The sequence below is a fragment of the Aethalodelphis obliquidens genome, unplaced genomic scaffold, assembly GCF_003676395.1.
Source record: "Aethalodelphis obliquidens isolate GAN/ISIS:26980383/991018 unplaced genomic scaffold, ASM367639v1 scaffold44, whole genome shotgun sequence".
In the NCBI taxonomy this organism is placed as follows: domain Eukaryota; kingdom Metazoa; phylum Chordata; class Mammalia; order Artiodactyla; family Delphinidae; genus Aethalodelphis; species Aethalodelphis obliquidens.
In genome coordinates, this window is record NW_020837988.1 from 11910323 (window position 1) to 11932706 (window position 22384).

General features: G+C 61.9%; 2 protein-coding genes and 1 long non-coding RNA gene across 11 annotated transcripts in view; 1 reads left to right on the forward strand and 2 right to left on the reverse strand.

The window, feature by feature from the left end:
* LOC113606567 (uncharacterized) overlaps positions 1-370 on the reverse strand; it is a 32912-nt gene extending 32542 nt beyond the window's left edge. The window contains exon 1 of the long non-coding RNA XR_003427607.1: positions 352-370. This is a non-coding gene — a long non-coding RNA (uncharacterized LOC113606567). The remainder of the gene's footprint in view (positions 1-351) is intronic.
* A 3554-nt stretch (positions 371-3924) lies between these two features.
* GCGR (glucagon receptor) lies at positions 3925-11049 on the forward strand. Of its 8 annotated transcripts, XM_027081015.1 has the most exons (13): positions 3925-5079; positions 5175-5277; positions 6028-6135; positions 6217-6338; positions 6424-6530; positions 6604-6760; positions 6848-7007; positions 7079-7139; positions 7420-7489; positions 7814-7902; positions 8039-8177; positions 8256-8297; positions 8659-11049. In XM_027081015.1, exons 1-13 carry the CDS (start codon positions 5020-5022, stop codon positions 8878-8880), a joined length of 1440 nt encoding a protein of 479 aa, XP_026936816.1. In that variant the 5' UTR covers positions 3925-5019; the 3' UTR covers positions 8881-11049. The 8 variants fall into 8 exon arrangements, 7 of the variants coding, with proteins under 7 accessions (XP_026936816.1, XP_026936815.1, XP_026936810.1 ...); XM_027081014.1 differs by having other exon boundaries at positions 6604-7007; positions 7814-8297; positions 8659-8775; XR_003427599.1 differs by having other exon boundaries at positions 6604-7489; positions 8039-8297; positions 8659-8739.
* A 3337-nt stretch (positions 11050-14386) lies between these two features.
* On the reverse strand, positions 14387-22144 carry MCRIP1 (MAPK regulated corepressor interacting protein 1). 2 transcript variants are annotated; one of them, XM_027081028.1, is made up of 5 exons: positions 21951-22144; positions 16375-16430; positions 16177-16295; positions 15447-15548; positions 14387-15253 (listed from the first exon to the last, which is right to left on the reverse strand). In XM_027081028.1, the coding sequence occupies exons 2-5, from the start codon at positions 16380-16382 to the stop codon at positions 15189-15191; spliced, it is 294 nt and encodes a 97-aa protein (XP_026936829.1). In that variant the 5' UTR covers positions 16383-16430; positions 21951-22144; the 3' UTR covers positions 14387-15188. The 2 variants fall into 2 exon arrangements, with proteins under 2 accessions (XP_026936829.1, XP_026936830.1); XM_027081029.1 differs by lacking the exon at positions 21951-22144 and adding an exon at positions 21819-21943.
* Between the last annotated feature and the right edge of the window lie 240 nt (positions 22145-22384).

Sequence of the window (22384 nt, forward strand, 5' to 3'; positions counted from 1 at the left end):
ACTGGGGGCTGACTGCTGGGGTGTGTGGGGCGGGGGGGGGGTTCCCGGAGGGAGGGGTTGTGCTGTTGGATGAACGGTGCTGGAGGGTGCTTAAGGGAGATGGCGCGGTACCCTCGGGCTTAAAGAGGCACCCCAGGAGCCGCCCTTCCCCGCCTTGGCCCCCCACTCCACTCCGGCGCGGTGGGAGGGTCGCCTAAGAGCCACGGTGCGGGGTTAAGTGAGGGGTCAGTCCTTCCGACAATCAGTACCCGGGAAAGAAGCTGTGAGGGCCCGGGAACGCGGAGGAGACGAGAGGAAGGGGCGTGGAGTCACAGCCCCCACGCCCGGCCGCGCGCCCGCCACACACCGCACCTGTCCATCCACCGCTGCTGTCCCCGCGGGGAGCTGCCGTCTGCCGGCCCGGTTCGCCGGGGCGGGGGTCTGCCGAGTGAGCTCTGGGTTGGGAGTTCTGCCGGGCGGGGTCCGCGGGGAGGACCCCGTGGGGTAGGAGTCCGCAAGGCAGGAGTCGGGCACGGGTGCGCGGGGAGGGGTCTGCGGGCAGGGGCTCCCGGGCCCGCAGTCGCTCCCCGAGGCGCGGCAGGAGGGCGGCGGCGCGGGCGGGGACCCTCGGGCCGCTCCCGCCCCGCCCCCGCCCCCTCCTCCTCTCCCTCCGCCGCCGCGGAGCGTAGCCGCCGGAAAGTTTGCTAGAGGCTGGCGCGGGGCGCGGGGCGCGGGGCGCGGGCGCGGAGCCGGCGCCGACCCTGACCTGGCAGCGCCGTGGAGACGAGCGGCGGCCGGCCCCTAACCCGTGCGCGCGGAGGACTACGGGAATCGCGAAGCGGCCGGAGTGGCGCGCGGTGAGCACCTGGGCCAGGCTCGAGAACACGTTCCCGGCCGGGGGCCGAAAGCGGGAGCGCGGGACTGGCCGGCGTGGACCCCTATCTTAGGTGGGCGGTCTCGGGCCCCGGGTGTCGCCGTCCTCATCGCCGTCGGACACCCCGTTCCCAACCCCAGGATGCGCCCTTCCAGCTCGGACGGTCAACCTGGTTCCGCACTATCGAGAAAGTTGGGGGTCTCAGCGCTTCCCCCGTCCTCTCCTCCCTGGGGAGCGCGTCTCGGGGAAAAGGGTGGGGTGTCTGTGAGCGCCAGGCGCGCTGTCCTGCTGCCCATCTCCGCTCCCGACTCCTCCCTCCAGCACCCCCGCTTCCCCGCCCCCCCCCCGCCCCGCGCAGACACAGAACCTCGGAGACACCCCCAGAGGCGCGGGGGGCAGCCCTGCTTCCCTCCAGCGGGCCCCTGCTTCCCAAAGCTCTCCAGCAGTATCTTGGTTACCCGGGTTTCCCCGGAGGGGCCGAGGGGCGTCATGCGCGGAGCCTACACTTGTCACTTTGATCCGCAGGGAGGGCAGGTCACTGCCCTGCCTGCTCCTTCCTCTCCGGCGGCCCCCACTCACACTTCTGGGCCGCAGGATTTCTGCCCCCCACCAGAAACGGACTGACTCCTGAGGTCTGGGCGCCCGCATCTTCTGAGGACCTGTCCAGGCTGTTTTCGGCCCTTCTGTGCTGGGGGATGAGGGTTGGTGGGGGAGTAGCACCCTGGCCCACATCCAGGCCCGCCCTGCCCCCACAGAGTGGGAAGAGGACGCAGGAATCAGGCTTTGTCAACAACCTGTGGCCCCTGATCCCGCCCTGGGGCCATGACCTTCCTCTACTTGCTCTGGTTTCACAAACACCCCCCACCCCCATACCCATCAGAGGCTGGCAGGCCTCAACCACACCTATTCAGATCCTGGGAGGAGCTGGGGTGACCAGCGCCCCACTCTCCTCCATGGAGATCCACCCATCCTGGGGGCCCCTCCCCCAGCTGCAGGTCTGGGAGTCCTGGGGCATCCCCAGGGGAAACTGGAGAAACAGCTGAGCTTTGAGCACCCAGGAGTGGTGTGTTCTGCCAGGCGGGGAGACAGAACACCGGCCAGCCAGCCCGTGGTGGAGAGCGGGGGCTGGGAAAGAGAGGAGGGGGTGGGCTGGGGCCGGGGGAAAGCTGGCCCTCCTTCCCACTCCACCAGAGTCTCTGATCCTGAGCTATCTGTGCTGGGCAGGTGCAGTCCAGGGCCAGAGAGGGAGCGAAGCCTCCAGGTCCATGAAGGGAGAAGGCTTGGTCCCTGGCCGGTAGTCCCCCGCCTCCCCCCACCGGGGAGGGTAATAAGGTGGAAGACGGCAGCCCTGACGCCAAGGCCAATGGGAGGCTTGGAGCGGCACCTCCGCACCCCAGATATTTATCCCTGGGGCTGGCAGGCTGCCTCTGGGGTTGCAGTGTCCCCCACGGAAGGGAGGGGCCTGCACGTGATAATCTGTCCTTCCCGTCGAGCGGCACATCTCATTGTCCTCCATGGTGTTGAGGAGGCAGGGACTTTTCAAGTAGGGAAACCGAGGCTCTGAGAAGTTGAATTATTTACCCTTGGTCCCGGGACCAGAACTGGGCCTTGCAACGTCCCCTGCTCCTGTGGCGGCAGCCTCACACCTGGGTGCTCAGGGCAGGGATCTTAGAACCTCAGCCTTGCACAGCTGAAAGTCGTTCCACAGCCCCACACTCCGCCCAGTCCTCATTCAGAGAAGTGTCTAGATATCTCGCCCGTACTCCCCTGACAGGCATGGGAGCCTCATCCACTTCTGCCCCTTGTGTTTCTATCAGAGACGTAGTGAGAGGTATCATCCTCTGCTCTTGTATTGGTTGGGGGGTGCTGAGGCCCTGATCCCTAGGGACGTGGGGCCACCGGTGCTCTGAGCTGGGGTACCAGCTTGTGATCTGTAGGTGCTGAACTGCGTGGAGTGAATCTTCAAGGATTCCCAGCCCCACGTACCAGACCAGGGATGGGAGTGGGGGTCATGGAAAGGCCTCCCTACTCCTCTGCTCTGGCTGCCATCGGAGGGGCAGTGAAGGAGGGGCCCCAGGGCAGCCCATCCCTCTCTCCCCTCTACCCCGGGGCTCAGCTTCTCTCTGTGGTTCCCAGACTAACTGACCCCTAGCTGGAAGGCAGGCTGCTTGGGTGTGGCCCCGCCTACCTTGGGTTCTAACAGCCCTAGGAGGTCAGCAAGGTGAACTCCCACTTTTCAGATGGGAAAGTCGAGGCACAGCCTGGCCACCACACCCCAGCTGGACTCTGAGGGGCTGACATTTTGCCTTGGAGCTCCTCACTGGACTATCCCCGCAGCTTCATCCTCCCTTCACCACCGGCTGCAGGGCCCCTGGGCAGGGGGCAGTATCCTTCCTCCCCATGTTCCCTGCCTGCATCTCCACTGTCTACTCCACCCCAGCCATCCCTTGGCACTCTCCCCTTGCCCTGCCCCCAGAGCCTCTAGCCATCCAGGCTGCCCTTGTCTCCCTGACCTTCCCAGCCACCTCCCCTCCTCCAGCAGCTGGTCACAGTGGGCCTCACCCACCTGGCTCCGTGGCCTCCGTGGGCAAGGGCAGGGCAGAAGACCGGGCTGTTTGATAAGAATCAGGAGATAAGGCCCCTTGGGCTGGGGACACCTGAACTGCCCCTTGTCCTCCACCCGCCTGGGGGCTACTCCCCTGAGAAGGCCCACCGCTCTGGCTCCTCCACCTGGACCAGGGCCTGGGGACCAGCCACTACTGGGCCCTGCCTCACCAGGCCTGACCTGCGCTGTGGCCCAAGGGCCAGGGTGAGGAGCCCCACAGCAGGCTATGGTTCAGGTACCCACCCCATGTGGTGGCATCTCAGGGTCCCGTTAGGGGTGAGGAGTGAATCACAGAGGAGCCCACGTGAGTTGGCCCCATGAGGGCCCATCTGGACTCTGATGGGAAGAGGCTGAGATCCAGGGTTGTCCAGCAACCCTCCACCTTCAGTCACAGCCTGCATCCCTCCTCCCCACCTTCTCCCTGGCTTCTCCCAGGCACTGCCTTCCAGCCAGCCAGTTTCGTCCATCTGTCCATCCATCGGTCCATCACATGCTCACTCTGTGGCAGGATGCCATCCACAGCCCTAAGGGGGCTTGCATGAGTAGTTCCTAGGGGCCCCACCCCTAGGCCCCAAAGGAATCCCCTTCCTACTGCCCTTGTGGGATTCAGTGGACCAGAAGACGGACTCTGGAAGCAGTGACACGATGACTTACGGGGCTGCTGATGCCCCCAGTGCAGGCTCCGGACAGGACCAGGCACCTCAGGTCCCCCCTGCAGGCACCACGAGGGCAGGGGTCCTGTGTCTGAGCCCCCGGCAGCTGGCAGCGCTAATCTCAAAGGAATGCGCTGCAGCTGCCTGCGTGCTATGGCCCATGGGACCCAGGAAGCCCGGCCGGAGTCTTGGGCGTGGCCCAAGGGAGCACCTAGACACCCCAGTCCTGGGCAAGGGGGCATGGATGTGACAGGGACCACCCTAAGCATATGCTTGGCACTCCTGGCCCCTGCCAAGTCTGGGAGCTGGCCCAGGGTCACCTTGATAACCATGCCCCTGGGGACCAAGTGATGGATGGTCCTGGTACCCTGCCCCAGCCTGCCATGCTGACTTTCCCAGGAGCTAAGAATAGGTGGGAAAAATAGCGAGAGCCGAAGGGAGGAGTTGGGCAGCTAGGGAGGCTGCTCCCTCCTCTGACATCTTTGGTACCAGGCAGGACTGGGGCCGCTTAACCAACATGTAGGAGAGGGGCTCTGGGACTGTCAGAGCCGCCACACAGACAGCCACGGTCTGTGAGATGGAGCAGGCCCCAGGACCCTGGGCAGAACCCCCAGGTGCAGGGCCAGACCCCCAACCTGCCACTGGCAGAGTGACCATTTCTGGCATCCCCTCCCTCCCAGCCCCCACTTCATTAGTAGGATTCGGAGACTCAGAGGGATGGTTTTAGGGGAGCAGGACACCCTGCTGATCACAGCGGAGACCAGCTGGGCCTCTTTACTCCTGAGTGTCCCTGAACAGACCCTGCTGCTCTGATACTCAGCAGCCCCCAGAGGAGAGTGCACCTACGAGGACCTCTTTGCCCCAGCTGTGCAACCCCAGCCAGATGTGGGGGGCAGCTGCCCAGAGGCATGCCCCCCATCCTGCCACGCTGCCCCCACCTCCTCCTGCTTCTGCTGCTGGCCTGCCAGGTGAGCGCTGCTGCCAGTCCCCCTGTCCCACCAGCCTGCCTGCCCCTCAGGCTGACACCAGTCTGTCCCCTCTGTCCATCCATCTGTACCCCCAGCCGCAGGCCCCCTCCGCTCAGGTGATGGACTTCCTGTTTGAGAAGTGGAAGCTCTATGGCGACCAATGTCTCCACAACCTGAGCCTGCTGCCCCCCCCAACTGGTGAGCCCCGCCTTCGGCCCGAGTGCAGTCCCCCCAACCCCCACCCACCATTTACAGGTGAGGAAATTGAGCCATAGAGAAGCTGGTGACTAGCCCAGGGCCACAGACCAGGACATTTAAGAAATGGTAGAACTGCCCCAGAACTGGGGTGTTTCGTGACCCTCCCCTGCTGCTGGGCACCCCTCAGGCCCACGGCCTGGACACCGTCTTTCCTCCCATGGAGCAAAGCCTCGTGGCCCAGGAGGCAGACAGCGTGTGGGGGAGGTGGACCGAGAGGGGCAGGTAGAGGGCACCAGGGCTGGTGAGGGGGAAGGAGATGGGCCATTACCTGGAGTGCTCAGGCAGACTGAGGTACAGCGTTCTGGGCAAGTTCTGAAGATCACTCAGGTGCAAAGAGAGACACTGGGGCGGGAGGAGCTGCCTGGGAGGCCGAGCCATTGTTTGGGGGAGGGAGGGGGCCGGTGCTGGGCCCAGAAGGATGCCAACAGAATTGGGGTTCAGCCTCCAGAGGTGGAAGTGCTGCTAGAAGGGCACTAGGAAGAGGGAAGACCCTGGGTGGAGATGTGGAGTATCTGAGGGGAGGTGGCCGGGCAGAGCTGGAGCTCAGGATCAGGCTGGACAGAGGCGTCCAGGGCAGGCAGGATGGTCAGGGAGATCTGGGAGGCTGCCTCCTGGGGCGCAGACAGCGTACAACAGGGGGCTGTGCAGGCCAGGCCCTGCTGAGGAGCAACCCTGTCCCCGCCTCTGCAGAGCTGGTCTGTAATAGAACCTTTGACAAATATTCCTGCTGGCCGGACACCCCTCCCAACACCACAGCCAACATCTCCTGCCCCTGGTACCTGCCCTGGCACCACAAAGGTAACCACAGCAGGGATGTGGGGGGTTGGCAGAGGGGGCTCAGCCCAGGGGCGGGGAGCTGACCAGAGCCTGCCCCCGCAGTGCAGCACCGCCTCGTCTTCAAGAGGTGTGGGCCTGATGGGCAGTGGGTACGTGGGCCGCGGGGGCAGCCATGGCGAAATGCTTCCCAGTGCCAGATGGACGACAAGGAGCTTGAGGTCCAGGTCAGCCCGTGGCAGGTGCAGTGGGGGCTTGGGGGGAGGGGCAAGATGGCCCTCTCCAGCCCTGACTGGCCACTGCGATTTGCAGAAGGAGGTGGCCAAGATGTACAGCAGCTTCCAGGTGATGTACACCGTGGGCTACTCCCTGTCCCTGGGGGCCCTGCTCCTGGCCCTGGCCATCCTGCTGGGCCTCAGGTATGCCCACCGCCCTGCTCATGGGGGGCCCCAGCGGGCAGGGTGGGCGGGGACTGACTCGCTGTCCCCACAGCAAGCTGCACTGCACCCGAAACTACATCCACGTGAACCTGTTCGCGTCCTTCGTGCTCAAGGCCAGCTCTGTGCTGGTCATCGACACGCTGCTCAAGACCCGCTACAGCCAGAGGATTGGGGACGACTTCAGCGTGAGCGTCTGGCTGAGTGATGGGGTGAGCTCCCAGATCCGGCCTCTTGGCCTCCGGGCCCTGGGCGGCAGGCAGCTGGGAGGCCCGCACTCATGCTGCCCCCGCGGCCAGGCAGTGGCCGGCTGCCGGGTGGCCGCGGTGTTCATGCAGTACGGCGTCGTGGCCAACTACTGCTGGCTGCTGGTGGAGGGCGTGTACTTGCACAGCCTGCTGAGCTTCGCCACCATCCCTGAAAGGAGCTGCTTCCCCCTCTACCTGGGCATCGGCTGGGGTGAGTGGGCCGGTGCGCAGGGGGCCGGCGGGCTGGCCAGGGCCACGGGACCACAGCTGTTCTCCCCACAGGTGCCCCCATGCTGTTCGTCACCCCCTGGGTGGTGGTCAAGTGTCTGTTTGAGAACATCCAGTGAGTATCTGACTGGCGGGCCAGCAGGGGGATTCGCCTCTCCTGGCTGGGAGGTGCTGGGCTGGCCCCGTGGGGAATGGCCATGTGGCTCAGAGTGTGGGAGTGGCTCAGGGGTCTCCGGCCAGAGGCAGTGGGGGGCACTAAGCAAACCTGGTTCCCCGGGGGTGGAGGTCATTGGTAATTATCTCCCTTCTTTTCCTGAGGCACTAATTAGATCCCAAGGAATCAGGGGGTGGGGGGCTACGAGGCTGCCAGGACACAAGCAGGCCCCACCCTGCAGGTGCTGGACCAGCAATGACAACATGGGCTTCTGGTGGATCCTGCGCTTCCCCGTCTTCCTGGCCATCCTGGTGAGGAAATGAGGCACCTGCTGGCACCGCAGGGAGGGCCGGGAGGCTGCTGGCCTTGGCCCCCCAGCCCCTTCCTTCCTCATCGGCCTGCAGCAGCCTGAGGAGACAGACAGCATCCTGCCTGGCTGGACAGGGAGGGAGGCCTGGCACTCACCCAGGACACTGGCTGGCGCCCTGGGCCTTGGGCCAGGCTGTCCATCCTTGACTGGGTGCCCACAGCCCCAGGGCCCCAGGAGCCAGGGTCTGTCTGGCTGCCAGGCCCACCTCCAGGAGGGACAGGTGGGGGCCAAGAGCTGCCCTGAGCTGTGTCCCCCACACACACAGATCAACTTCTTCATCTTCATCCGCATCCTTCACCTCCTGGTGGCCAAGCTGCAAGCCCACCAGATGCGCTATACTGACTACAAATTCCGGTGGGTGTGGGCGTTGGGAGTGGGAGGGCGCCAGGCGGCTTGTGGAATCCCGGGGGCCAGAGGGAGTGTAGGTGGGGGTGGGGGCACCAGAGCCCCAGGGGGTGCTGGGCTGGTGGCTCAGTCTCTGCCCCCGCAGGCTGGCCAAGTCCACGCTGACCCTCATCCCCCTGTTGGGGGTCCACGAGGTGGTGTTTGCCTTTGTGACCGACGAGCATGCCCAGGGCACCCTGCGCTCCGCCAAGCTCTTCTTCGACCTCTTCCTCAGCTCCTTCCAGGTGCCTGCCCGCCCCTTAACCAACAGCCCAACCCCCAGGCCAGCCTGGGTGCAGCCCTGACCTCCCCCATCTCTCCAGGGCCTGCTGGTGGCTGTTCTCTACTGTTTCCTCAACAAGGAGGTAGGTGAGGGGGGTGTGGGTCTGGAACCAGCGCTGGGGTTGGGGTCAGGGGGAGTGTAGACATCCTGGCCCCACCCCTCAGGTGTGAGCCCTTCGTGTCCACCTGCACTTACTGGGCTCAGTTTCCAGGACACTGGGTGTCAGGCCTGCTGAGATGGGTCAGCCTCAGCCCGTCCTCAGGGAGTGCACCTGAGGGTGAGGGGGTCCCCAGGTGTTCCCAGACCCCAGCGTTCTGTGGTGACAGAGCCTGCCTGGCTCCACACCCAGGGCCCAATAGCCCTTCAAGGCCAGGGGGTTGGGGATCCTGAGAGGGTGGCACGGGCAGGCCCTGGGACTGGCCCGACCCACCTGCCCACCCCAGGTGCAGTCGGAGTTGCTGCGGCGCTGGCATCGCTGGCGTGAGGGCAAAGCACTGCAGGAGGAGTGCCATGTCGGCAGCCACACGGCCAGGCCCACTGGTGGCCCCCCCAGTGAGAAGCTGCTGCTCTCAAGGGGCAGTGGCAGCAACAGGACTAGCCAGGACCCCTCTACGGAGACCCACTTGGCTGGCGGCCTCCCTGGATTGGCTGAGAACCCCTTCTGAAGCCCCCTGGAACTTCAGCTGTGGCTGGACTCAGGTGCCCAGAGAGGGCATCACTGGACAATCCATAACCGATGCCCAGCAGAGGCAAGAGCGTGGGAGCCAGACAGCACCCTGCTGTCCACATGTTCCCCAGTGTGGTGGTCTGAGGGGCACCTGCTCTGTGCCAAGGGGTGGGGGAGGGGATGTGGCGGGGAAGCTGTTCTGTGAATGCATGCCCGTGTGTCCCCGTGTGTGTCAGTGTGTCTGAGTTAGAGAAAACATGTGTCCTCCAACAATAAAGAGCTCTGTGCTCACCCTGGGTGGACAGCTGGGCTGGAGGAGAGGGGCCAGCTGGGCCCAGGGCCTCCCCGTGAGAAGGGAGCAGCCGTGGACGGCCCGTGCTGGCTTGCTCCTTCTAGACTTCTCCTTGTTGCCCCATCATACAGGTGAATTGGAGCTGGAATCCCTGAGGGTGTGTGTGAGTGGTGGCTGGTGGTGCCCCACCAGCACGTGCCGTCCCCAGCCCTCGCGCCAGGGTGGGGTGGGGGGTGGCTCACCCCCACCCCGGGCCAGAGTGGATGGGCCCCACTCAGTCTTGGCCCCTCAACCCCCGGAGTGTCACCATTCGCCCGCAGAGGGGCATGAAGGGCGTCAATGGCCGAGGGAAGCCACCGACATCACAGTCCTTCTACCAACCCCACGTGAACATCCCTGGCTCCCTGCTAGAGCCGAAGCCGGGGCTGGACTCAGGCCCAGCAAGGGCATCACTGGATAATCCAGAACTAGATAATCCAGAACTGGATGTCCTCTACTGGCCTCTGCTTCATCCCAACTCTAGCCACCCCAGCAATCCGCAGCCCATGTAGCCGACTGAAGCAGGGAGAGATGGACCCCCAAAATCGAGACCGTCCAAGTGCAGGCGCAGCACAGTTTTCCAAAGACTGCGGCACAGCCCAACATAGCCACTTCACAGAGAATCACTGCAGTCCTTGCTGCTCCAAGCGCATGCGGAAGGGCAGCTGTGTGCGAGGGTGCTGCCCATTGCCTGGTGGGTGGGCACCCTGCTTGGCAGTCAATGAGGGCTGGCACTCATGCAGGAAGAGCCAGGTGGTGCGCCCTGAGTCCAAGCTGCCCCCCGGGGCGCGGTGCATCTGATGCAGAGGGTGGAGACAAGTGCAGGAGCAGTGCGAGGACTGTAGTCACCCTCAAGAGCGCCCCTTGTGTCCGGTGCCATGATGCCTGGTGGGGGGTATGCGTGGAAGGGGGTAGGAGCAGGGGCACTGTCAAAAGAGGAAGGGGCCACAGAAGCCAAGAGTACAAGCCAAATGGGCCAGCCAGGCGGCCCTGCTCCTAGGAGCTGGTGGGGGGTGACTGCCGGGACCCGGGGGAGGGGGTGTCCACAGTCCCTGCCCAGCCACGTGGGCTGGAGCTGCTTAGGCAGAGCTGAGCTAATTGCAGCAAATGAAAGGACAGGAGGCCTCTCAGGAAAGGTAAATAGAATTACTCACCTGCCAGGCACTGGGGCCCTCCTGAGGGGGCCCTCACCTCGTGCCACCGGATATAGCAGGGAGGGAGGGGCAGGAGGTGAGTTAAGGTAGATTGGGCTCTCCTGCGGCCCAGGTGGGATGCGATGTTACTATGATCGGTGGGGACTGCAGGGCAGGGAGGTAGTGTGGCTGGCTGCACCTTTGAGGACCTGAGACCCCTGACCTTGAGGCTTCAGGTCACTTCTCATCCCAGGCCCCCCAGGCTCCCTAGGCCCTAGTGCTCCTTTGAGCCCCTGCCCACAGGGGCACCCCTGCCAGCCCTCCATGCCCAGAAGCCTAGCACAGGGAGGGCACAAGTTCTCCTTCACGCCAGCTGAGCTCAGGGTTGGTGACTGCCCTGCGGGTGTGCCGCTCACCTAGGGGCCTCCTGACAGCCCTCCCCATCCTGACTCCCTCTGCCCTTGTCCTCCTTCACCCTGTCCCTGTCCCCAAGGGAACTGGAGCAGGCCGGTGGAGTCAGGAGTGGAGGTGGAGGCCTGGAAGGGGCTGGGCTCATCCAGCCAATAAACATTGGCTCTGACCAGGCCGTCCTGCAGGTGGGATGGTGGGGGAACCTGACTTTCTAACGCAGGGCCCAGCACCCACACAGCATCACCCTCCATTCAGGAAGACAAACACTCCAGGCCCTCTGCCCCTTCCCCATCTCTACTTCCCTTCCCACCTCCACCCCAGTCCAAATCTCAGGCACTTCCCCTAAAAGAATGCATGGGAACCACCCAGCACGTACGTGTGTGTGTGTGTGTGTGTCTCCCCACATGCATGCTACTAAAATGAGTGTGGAGACCAAGAAAGAGGAAAACATGGACTACAATAAACACTGATCAAACCTAGGAGAGTTGAGGGGCATCCCCAGGATGGCAGCTGTGTGCCAGGCAGAGTGGGTCACTGGGGGGAAGGAGCCTCAAGCAGGGCGAAAGTACAGGAGAGACGCCCTCAAGTGGATCAAAGTGACTGAACACACTGAGAGGAGACTTAGATGACCTGGTGGAGAGTTCAGGACTTAGTACATAGACAACTGAGCAAATGAAAAAAGAAGGCAATTAATAACTTCAAGGAAAACAAAAAGTTGGGCAGAAAAAAAAACCCCACAATTTACCACAAGGCTCATCTCTAAATACACAGATATCATAATGTAAATACTCAACACTGATGTAACCAAAGTTATGAGAGAAAGATCTAGGGAGGATAGCGGATAGTAAGAGCACGTGTGAAGTGGGAGTGGGGGACGGAATGAAATGGGAAAACCAAGAAGTAACGCTTCACGTATGCTATTTAGACATAGAAATACAAACCAAAGAATCAGCAGGAAAGTTGAAAATGGTTGGCTCTAGGTGAGAGGGTGGGAGGAGAAGTCTGAGGGCTGCAACTAGCCGAACTCTGACTGCCTCGGCCTCCTCCTGGACTCTATGGCAGCCTTCAGCCCCAGGTCCTCCCCCACCTGCCCTTTCTCTGACCTTGCTCTCTACTGCTCTCAGTCCCTGGTCCTGCTTCCTCCTCCTCTCCCTGAGTGCAGTGCCCAGGGATCAGGTCCCACCCTCCTCCCTTCTTTATCAACCTTAAAAAAAAAATCAATATTCAAATTACTCCCAAACTATATCTCCAACCTCTGTGGCCCTCCCAAATCCACTCTAGACTCAGCTTCCCTCTTGGCACCTCCACTCAGACATCCAATGGCAACTTAAATTCCACAGTCCATATCGAACTCCTTACCTGCCCCCTCACCCAGCTTCTTCCTCCCACGATTCACTTGAGGTAGCCCCCCTGACAGGTCTCCCCGCTTCTACCCTGAACCTGCAGCCTATTCTCAACACAGCAACCAGCGTGATCCCTTTACATCCAAAGTTTCCTCCAATGAATCCCATCAAGCATCCACCTCTCACCTCAGTTTACAGAAATGCAGGCGACAAAGGAGTCTGTTAACACTACAAAGATGCAACCAGTGAAAACCAGAGTTTGGGAAACTCCAACATCAAGTATCCAGCGGGTCTTCAATCATAAACGGAGGGGAAATGTGGGAGGAGGCACTGTGACTAAGAAAGACTTACGGGACGCATCAAGCAGATTCAGCCGATGCACTTGGCCTTTCTATTCTGAGTCTATAACCCATGTGGAATATATTATTTTAGACACTAGGGGACTATGGACTGGGTGTTAGATGACATTAGGGAATTGCTGTTCATGCTCAATTTACACGAACGTGCTCAGGGTACATGCTCAGGAAGTACTTACTAAATTCAGATTTTGATAACAGTAAAAGCTTAAAAATCAGATTAAGGCCAGTCTCCTACAAGAGGTCACCATTTCCTCATATGTAAGATCAGGGTAATAAAATCCACCCTCCGCCCCCCGAGTTGTCAGCACTGAATGAAAGCAGACAGTGATATGAGCACCACCAAGGGTAGAACATGATGGAGGACTGGGCACCCCTGTTCCACCAGGTTGCTCCCCTCGTCTCCTCTACCCTCACTGTCTGAGGCGGGGAGAGGTGTCTCCAGCCACTCATGGTCAGCCAGGCAGCCCACTGTGCTGGTGAGGGTTATGTCTCCAGTGCCCCCAACCGAGTTCCTCACCCCCCACCCCAGCACAGCCTGTTAACCACATTCCCACCTCCAAGGTGTGCTCGGCAAAGACTCCAGGTCCATGGCCTCTATTTCAGATAATCTAAGTTGGCGGGGAAAGCGGGAATGAAAAGGCCTTGCGGGGTATCCCATGGGCCCACCCACACAGGGGCAAGGTACCACTGCTAGCAGGAGGGTGGCTGTGGGCAGGGGAGACCCAGATGCTGGGGCCCGGTGTGGCCCCATTCCCACCTTCCAGCCCCACAGGAGGGAGGAATGACCTAGAGAGGGCTGGGAGCAAAGTTAAGTCAATTTTTAACCAACGCAGCACGATATTAGACATTCCCCGGTGTGCTGCCAGGGGGCTCCAGCACCCCTTCGGAGAGAGGCCTTTGAACCACCACAGCCCATACCCTCCCTTCACATGGGGAAACTGAGGTGGGACAGGAGAGTGACGTGCCCCAGGGCTCACAGCAAGGCCACGACTGCGGTCGCCAGGATGCAGATGCCCAGCCCCGCTGAAGCCTGGTGGCTGAGTGCCCCGTCAAGTGCATCCACCAGGTGACTAATAGCGGCAGCAAGCACTAGCACTGGGCAGCCGCCCAGGAGGCAGGTGCTGAGCTCCACCTGAGGAAACTGATGCTTGGAGACTCAGCAACTTGCTCAATGCCACAAGCGCAGCAGTGGCCTGGCTGGACATCACCCCATCCTTAGTGGTCTAGGACACGCTGGGTGGAGGGCATGTGTGCCTGTGTGCCCACTCAGCCTCTGGCCACAGGTCCCTGCACCCCAGGCAGGCCACGCCCACCCCCTTCCAGCCACAGAGGGGGGCTGCTTGGGTGACCCAGCCCAGCAGGCACGCAAACCCTTGGCAGGATGCCCCACAGGTCCCTGGGGAGCAAACAGGCCTGTGTGGTTACAGGAACTTGGCTCAGGGCCTGGCACCAGCCAGCACCCACTGGCAGCAAGCCATGGCTGCTGCTTATTCCATGAACCATCCTTCCTGCACCCCCATCCCTGGGGAATTCCCCCCAGGAAAAGACACCTCCCAGAGCCACCTGTGGGGCTGCTGGAGCCCCAGAATACTCTAACAGGAAAGGGTGTTCCCAAAATAAATTCCGGTTTGGCCTGTCTGCCAGGGCTATGTCCAGGTTTGAAGGTTGAGTGCACTTGGGGTGCTCTGAGCCCTGCAGCCACTCCTCCATCCGGACAGCAGAGGAGCTGTTCCCCAAGGACCCAGTGTCGCAGAGGGATGTGGGATGTGTTACCTTCCAGGGCCCCCACCTCCACCTCCCACTGCCCCCCAGGAGGCCCAAGGCCCCTGGTGGAGCCCAGGGATCAGACGGAACTTCTGGGCCTGGACCATGACCCTGGATTTCCAGCCCTGTGTGGGCAGCCGAGACAGGGGCCTCACAGACCAAGTGGCCAAGCCAATGCCACCCCGCCTTTATTCACTCGTCCTCAGGTTCCAGTCAGACACTTGGATTTGGAGGGCACAGGAAGACCCTCCCAACTCACCACACAGGGCAGGACCCACTGGGCAGCCTCACCAGCTCAGGCCAGCCCCATGCCCCTTCCCAAGGCGACCCCTTGGAGGGGGCGCCCAGCGGTGTCCCAGGCCCAGGCAGCTGGTGCCGTCCTGAAGCTGACACAGGGAAGGAAGGGGCCAAGCTGGAGAGTGGGGTGAGGGGTCAGACACCCCGTGTCCAGGCCAGAGACGCAGCAGGGGCCAGTGGGGGACCCATGCTGGGCATGGGTGCGATCACCCTTGTCCTGCCTCCTGGCCACCTCAGGAGCTAACCCAGCCCAATCCCACCAGCACAAGAGAAAACAAAGGCCCCCTCGTCTCCCTCCTGATCCTGGAAGTGGCCAGGGGTAGGGGGGTGGGGGCAGGGGAAGGTGAAGGGAGTCAGGGTCAAGGTCCTGGGGGGCAGGCAGGACCAGGCAGCTCAAAAGAGCCACCTAGGCCCACGGGAGGGCAGGGGCTGGCAGGGCCCAAGCCCTCCTAGTGTTGGGTAGCTTGAGATCCCCCAAGAGGAAAGGAGGGGGCTCAGGGAGGAGGGGCAGGCCTCGGCCATCAATCATGTCCTGGTCCTGGGGTTTTCAGACCACTGGGAGCAAGGCCCCCTCCCCCTCCCAGAAGGTGGGCCCACAGGAGAGGAGGAGGCCAGCAGCAGACTGCACCCAGATCTCCCAGAGGCCAGGGGAGGGGCACCGGCGCGCCTTAGGACTTCTTGGCGTCCTGCGTGTTCCGGCGTTTCAGGTCACTCAGGTCGATCGGCTTGAAGGCTGCCAGGGGACAGAGCGGTCAGCGGTGGGCGCAGGTGGAGAGGCAGGGTCTGTCCCTCGTCCTGCCCGTCTCTGAAAGCCCTGGGACCCAGCCCACCCTGCCAGGCTGTCTTGGAAGCAGGAGCAGGTGGGCCTTCCTGCCCCCAGCTCAACCCCCTGGCCGGCCCCTCCCTCCCAGGCCAGCCCCACTCACTCTTCAGGCTGGGGTTAGGGACCTTCTCCACATACTCCTCCACGAGGCCCCGCTCGCTGCCCGACATCTGGCTGCGCAGGTCCCGCTCCACGCCCTGCCAGGCTGCAGGAAGCAGGGGTGGTCAGGGGCTCTAGACCCCCAGGCCTGCAGCATCAGGCAGTCCGGCCCAGTCAGTGTCCAAGCTGGAGGACACCCTCTCCTGACCTTCCCCCCCAATCAGAGTGGCCCCGCAGGCCCCCTGCCCCCAACTCCCGCTTCACAGCTTTTGGCCCCCTGGCCTAGCCTGCTCTTGACCTGTTGTCCCCAACACATCCCCATTCCCTCGGGGAGCCCTGCCCAGACCATGCCCCTTTCAGCCTCATGGTACCATGACCAGAGCTGCAGTCACAGTGGCATATGAGCCTCATTGGGGTACAGCACTTCCTCCAGGCAGGCCCCCCATCTTTCCCGCCTCCGCCATCCCCCTCCTCCTGGCACAAATGTTGTGCACACATGCTCACACACCCCAGCCACACCACTTCCAGGATGCCCCAGGTTTCCCAGGGTGCACTGTCTTCCACGGCCCCCCTCTCCCCAAGCAAACACCACTGGCTCCAAATACTGCCTCTTCTGGGCTGCTCCCTGTCAGGAACACCATAGCACTGACCACCTCCCGTGACCAGAGCTGGGCACCCCCACCTGCCTGGGGCAGGAGGGGCTCAGGGGGCCTGGCTGGGGGCACCCCGTGTACCTTCATAAATGAAGCGCACATTCTCCTCGTGGGCCGGGGTGAAGATCTCGCTGCTGTTGGGGGGAGAGCGGGGGCTACTGTTCCTCTTGCCGTTGTAGACGACTCTGGAGACAGGGGAACTGGGGGAGTCCGGCCAGTGAGGAGGGGCTGGGGGCAGGCCCCTCCCACCTGGAGGCCACTCCACTGCCCAAGACCCACCTGGTCATCGCTGGGGCGTCTGGTCCTCGCACTCCGCTGCCGGATCCCCTCGGCCTCTGGAAGGGAAGCCCACGACACAGGAATGGGACGGAGACCACCCTCTCCAGAAGGGCTCCAGAGATTGGAAGGGCGTGGGGTGCATCTGCCTCTTCCCCTTAGCTGTGGCCTCCCCGCCTTCCAGGAGACAGGGTCTAGCCACAATCCAGCTGGCTAAGGGTGCGGCAGGGTCAGCCAGATGGGGCTGGGCCGGCAACATGCACGAGTCAGAGCAGCATGAGCTCCGAGTGGCCCCGGCACTTGGACCACTGCTGCCTGGGAGCACCTTCCCCAGAGTCAGGCAGCTCTGTTGACATTCCCAGTTCAGGTCTCAGAACACCACTGCCGGCAGAGCGTGGGTCTGTGGGGAAGGCCTGCGGTCGTCCCAGTGCCCTCACTGCCTGCAGGGCCTAGTGTGTCATTTCTGCTGAGCCTCAGTTTCCCATCTGTAAAATGGGGATGTGCTTCCCAATGGTGAGAAGCCCAGCAGAGCCTGCCCAGCTTCCTGGTCCCTGGGGTGTGACGGAAGGGCTGGGGGAGGGCTGTGAGCCTGGAGGAAGTCGCCAGGCCCAACCTAGTGACCGAGATTCTGGGGTGTGTGCTGTTTACAGCCTCTCTCTCAGCCCAGGGGACTATACAGCCCTGGATGGGGTCTCTTTTTCGGCTCACTCTCACACTGGCCAGTTGGACAATGTGCTCTCTCTGGCAGGTTGAGGAAGCTGGCTGCACAGGGCCAGTCCCAGGCCTGGCCTTGCCCCAGAGCAGGGCAACCCCAGATGCTGGAGGTGTGGGGGGGAAGCCTGGGAAGGGCCTTTGAGCACAAGTGCCTCTCCCACACACCCCTGGAGCTGAGGGGCCCCAGAATGCTTAGAGCATGTAGCCACAGCCCCTCCTGAAGGGCCAGGAGGATGAGACACGGTGGGTACTTCTTCTCTGGCTCCCATGGCCTTTAAACACCCGCACAGGGGAACTTCCCTAGCAGTCCAGAGGTTAAGACACCGTGCTTCCATTGCAGGGGCCTCAGGGTTCAATTCCTGGTCGGGGAACTAAGATCACACATGCCACACAGTGCAGATGGGAAAAAAAAAAAAAAACACCTGCACAGGTAAACACAGCCCACAGGTTGAGGCAACAACAACAAAAAAGCATAAAGCCAGTTTCCTGGGGCGGCACGTGGAACCCTGTGCCATCCCAATGGGAGAGGCCCAGCTCCTCACAAAGTGACTTCTTTCCTGGACTCGGGGGATCTCACTGCCCATGGTTCTCCTGCCCAGGCGCCAGCCCCACGAACACCAGAGCACAGAGGGAAAGCCCTCTCTGGCCTGAGGGTGCCGTGGGGACACTCAAAGGGCTCAAGAACACTCAAGTCCCAGGGGGCTGTCGGCAGCAGGGTGAGGTGGGAGGCTCCAATTTCGCAACAGGAGGGAGGTGCCTGGAGGACCAGCCAGCCCCTGACCACTCTAGGCTGGCCCCTCCTGCCCAGGCCCCCTCAGCCCTCCTGCAGTCTGTCCTCTCGGACCTGAGTGGCCACTTCTTCAGGGTACCTGCCTTCCCAGCTTTGCCCATCCCTGGGGCCTCTCCTTCCAGGGTAGCCTTGGCCTCTTCTGGTCACAGCCTCTGGGGGCTGCCTAGCCTTTATGGGCACATGCCTTTGGCCTAGGGCCCCCTGCTCAGTCTCAGGCCCGACTCAGGTGCCAGACCCTCACAGCTCCCGTCGCCCTGCCTGCACACATGCACGTGAACACGTGGCTCTGGGGTTCTCTGGGCACCTACCTGCTCCCCTTGGTCACTGAAGTCCCGAGGCCTGTGCCCCGGACCCCTGGAGCATTCAGTCTCCACAGTGGGCACCCACCCCTCACTCCCCCCACTGGCTGGGCTTCCCAACCAGAGGCTAGTGTCCCCCATAAACCACGGAGCTGTGCACCTGTCACTGGGCGCCTGCCCATACAGATGTGCTACTTGAGTTACAAGGTTTCTGGTGCCCTGGACAGAGTGGCCGGGAAACACCTCGGCCAGGTGCTGGACACCCTCTCACGTCCTTGGGACTTGAAGGACGAGTAAAATGACTCTTTAAAAAGGAGTCACCGTCTGCCTCTTCTCAATGGGGAAGGTCACACCTAACCAGGTCCATCTTTAATGGCCTGTGTCCTACCAGCTGGCCTTCCTAGATGTGAGGAACCTCTGAGTCCTCCGTCTTCTCCCAGCAGCTCAGCCTCCCTCCAGGGGCCTTTCTCCTCAGAACCTTGTGCTGGCCCTGCCCCACTGAGATCCTGCCACCTGGCGGGACGCAGAGACACCAAGGCTTCTCCTGAGTGTACCAGCAGCTTCCCGAGAGGCCGGGTCCCTGCTGCTCCCCTGAAGACAGAGGGACAGTGAGCTGCACTTGCTCACCTTCATCACCTCCTGGGGCTCCTCCAGGGAGCTGGGCCCCCATGCTGACCCCAAAGGAAATTTCCATGAAAACCCTAACAAACATGCACACCCCATGACAGCTATTCCAGTCCTAGGTGCGTATCCAAGGGAAAGGGCCACGTGGCCACTGAGAGGTGCACCGGGGTGACCAGAGAAGCGGTACTTGTCAGCGCCCAGAGGGTGGAGCCACTGAAAGGGACCAATATACATGGGGCCTGTTTCCACTACAGAAGGTGACAGCCGCGAGCACGAGCCACAGCAACAGTGGGCAAATCATACCACTGATGTTAAAGACAGAAGCCTGGGGACACACAGCTGCTCCAGCAGAGAGGGCCGAGCCACAAAGGCATGGGGGAGGGAGAACAAGGTCAGGGAAGAGATGACCAAAGGGGCAGCTGGACTCAAGGCTAAGACCTGGACGAAGAGGTGACCGCTGGACCAGCATGACAAAATCTCCATCGACCTAGCACAAAGGGTCTCAGTGGAGCGAGGGGAGGAAGTGGGACCATCAGCCACGACTGCCTGTCCCTGGCTGCGAAGCGAGGTGCGAGGCCTGGGCTGACAGTGGCGTGTGGGGTGAAGTGGAGGGAAACCTGAGCACGTTTACTGCCCAGGGAAAGTGCTGAGCAGGGCCACTACAGAGGCCGGTGTGGAGGGGCCAGGTGAATGGCATGCCTGGAAAAGTGCCAGGGACACGTAAAAAGGCCCAGCAGGTCACAAGAGTCCCACTGAGGTTGGAGCCTCAAGTCCATCTGGTCAGCAGGGAGGGAGCATCCACTTCCGCAAACATCTCCCTCCCTTTGTTTTCTTTCCGACTTTTGCTCACAGTGATTATCAGGCACAATTATTTCCTCAAGACTGGAGCTCAAAACCTTATCACATTTCCTATATCCCATCAACTCTGAGAAACTTTTTTCCTATTTTAATAGCGTTGAAATTGGGCTGCATCTGGCATTCGCCAGCACAAAGGTTAGCAGCATTTTTCCATTCTCAGCGGACCACGGAGACCCAGCTCACACCACTGAGGTCTTAGATCTGATTATGCAACAAGTCTCCCCTCGGCCCACAGATCTCAAGCCTCCACGCATGTGCTCTTCAGTTACTTCTTCCCATTCCCACCCACCCCTGGTCCAACATCCACTGCTCACCCTCCAACCCCTGTGTCGGGACAGTATCTTGCACTATTCTTCTCCATCCCCGGTACACGTCACGCCAGCATGATCTTCCCAAGACCCACCCTGCCAAGTCACTCCCCACCCGGACACTACCAGGGTCTTCTACTGCCATCAAGCCCTCAGTCTGGCCACAATCTATCTCATCAGGTGTCACCAGCTACTGGGCCCACCCCTCAAACACAGTCTGTGCCTCAGAGCCACCTCTGCTGCTGCCAGCGCCACGGAGAACCATACACTGCCCCCGAGTGTGCTCTGCAGGCCTTGACTGTTGTCCACGGCTGACCAGCCCATAGCAGCCAGCGGGCTGCATGCTCGGCACCTGGCAGGGTCCAGAGCCACTCTGTGAGTGGCGGTCGTCCATCCCTGCTCTGTTGCCCCTGGGCAAGTCTCTTCCCTCTATGGGCCTCAGAATCCCCATCTGAGCCAAAACATTCCCCAAGAATGTTCACCAGGCCTTCCTGCTCAACAGGGACCCAAGTATAGCCACATGAAGCCACCATCTCAAACAAGGTCTCCGTGGCTGCTTATCCAATATGATGGTGGACAGGGCAATCACAGAAGGAATGTATTGTCCAGCTGGGCACTCCTGAGAGTAAAAGGGCTGCTGTTGATTACGAACCGTGAGCCAGGATAGCCCTGGGCAAACTGAATGCAGAGACAGCCCACTCAGGCGTGGTGGAGACCCACAAACGCAGAGTACACTGTGAAGGGGCAGCAGCGCTGCCGGCCACGGTAAACATTTGCCAAGGGCCGATTGTAGGGTGGCCACTGCACTGAGCCAGGTAGGACCCCGATAACCCCCATTTTGGAGGCCTGACAGGTGAAGCAACCTTCCACCCAGCAGAATGGGGTCTGGACCACAAGGGCCTCCCAACCTCTGGGCCTCCAGGGCCACAGCAGTCAGGGCTAGGTCAAGATGGCTCAGCTGGCTTGAGCACCCGAGAGCCTGCCCCCACCCCTGCCTGTACTCCTGGCAGGTTCCTGACCCCTGGCACTGATGTGGTTCTGCTCAGAGACAGGGAGGGAGTCCTCCTGGATGGATCTATGTAGCACCTTGCTCTTCCATGGGAACAAAGGGCTTCAGAGACCTCCTGGGAGGCGCCAAAGCCCAGTCTCCAGGCCCCCAGCCTTGAACTCTTTCCCCACACACAGCCATCTGCCTAAGGACTGGGCGAGATGACACTCTGTGGTCTGGGAAAGTGACAGTGGATATTCTGGAGTTAGAATCAATGACGCAATTGCAGCCACTCTGTGTTCCTTTAGAATTTTTGATAGGTACTCAAATTTTCTTAGACTCCACTTCTCCTTCAATATTCAGTGTTTTGGGGGCTCTCAACAGCCCAGTTTCTACCAATGAGACTTCTAGAAAACGATCTATCACCCAAGCAAGTGCCAGCAGGACACTGTCGTATTAGATGCCAGATGGGCCTGGCAGCCTCTTGAAGTCCCCCAGGCAAAGCCTCTAAGCACTGCACCACCCCTCCCCCACTTTCCTGGATGTCAACAGCAGCTCCCCTCCCGAGCAACAAACCCCAGTGTGTGCACCCCCTCCCTCCTCACGTGGAAATCTCGCTAGCCCTTCCACTCACCCCAAATCAAGCCTCCTCCTTCAGGACTCAGCTCCTGCCCCCTTCCCTCCCCACCTGCACTCCTCTCTAAAAGCTCTGGACACTCCCCACTGACATCTCAGGGCCTTTGCTCAAAATGTCCTGTCTACCCAAAACTATCGCGCTGGTCCCTGGGGGCCCGGCTAACGACCACCTTCTCTGGGAACTCTCCCTGGGACAGGTCGGGGACATGACTTGTGCGCCTCCACGTTACCTGAAGTTTCTCACAACCTGGGCTGCTTCTGTAATTGGAAATCTGATGTCTGCGGCCTCCCCGCTGCGGCTCCCGCCCACCCCGGCAGCCCCCGGGGCCCGGTGAGCTCCCCGACGGCGGGCAGCCTCTTACCCGCTTCCCACCCCGCACCCGGCACCGCCCCGCCTGGCTCAGAGGCCAGGAGCTTGGGACAGGCTGGACGGCGGCGGAAGGCGAACCGCGGGAACCCGGCCGGCCGCGCTCAAGGGTCAGGAAGCATCATCAGGGCTGCTCCCCGGACGACTGGGCGGCTGCAACTTCAGGGGCGGAAAAGGGCGGCCCGCTGCGCCCTCTGAGCCCCGTGCCCAGCGGGCCCTCCCCGCCCCGCCGCGCCCCTCCCTATCCTCCGCCACAGCGGGCCGGGCGCCCCACGACCCCGCCCGGGGCCCTCCCCTCGCGGCCGCCGCGCCAGGGCGGGTCCCGGCCGCGCCCGCCCCGCCCCCGCCCCCGCCGCCACCGCCTCACCTCGCCCTCTCGGCCGCCGCTACAGCTGCCAGGGGCCCGGCCGGAAGTGACGCGCACCGACG

Excerpts from the sequence above, each read along its gene's own strand:
- MCRIP1 (XM_027081028.1), bottom strand. Across the intron at positions 15,549-16,176 it reads TGTGCGCTTCATTTATGAAG|CCTGGCAGGGCGTGGAGCGG; the intron begins GTACACGGGGTG and ends TGCTTCCTGCAG. Across the intron at positions 15,254-15,446 it reads CCCTAACCCCAGCCTGAAGA|CCTTCAAGCCGATCGACCTG; the intron begins GTGAGTGGGGCT and ends GTCCCCTGGCAG.
- GCGR (XM_027081008.1), top strand. The coding sequence starts at position 5,020 with ATGCCCCCCATCCTGCCACGCTGCCCCCACCTCCTCCTGCTTCTGCTG. Across the intron at positions 5,080-5,174 it reads TTCTGCTGCTGGCCTGCCAG|CCGCAGGCCCCCTCCGCTCA; the intron begins GTGAGCGCTGCT and ends CTGTACCCCCAG. Across the intron at positions 6,136-6,216 it reads CCTGCCCTGGCACCACAAAG|TGCAGCACCGCCTCGTCTTC; the intron begins GTAACCACAGCA and ends CTGCCCCCGCAG.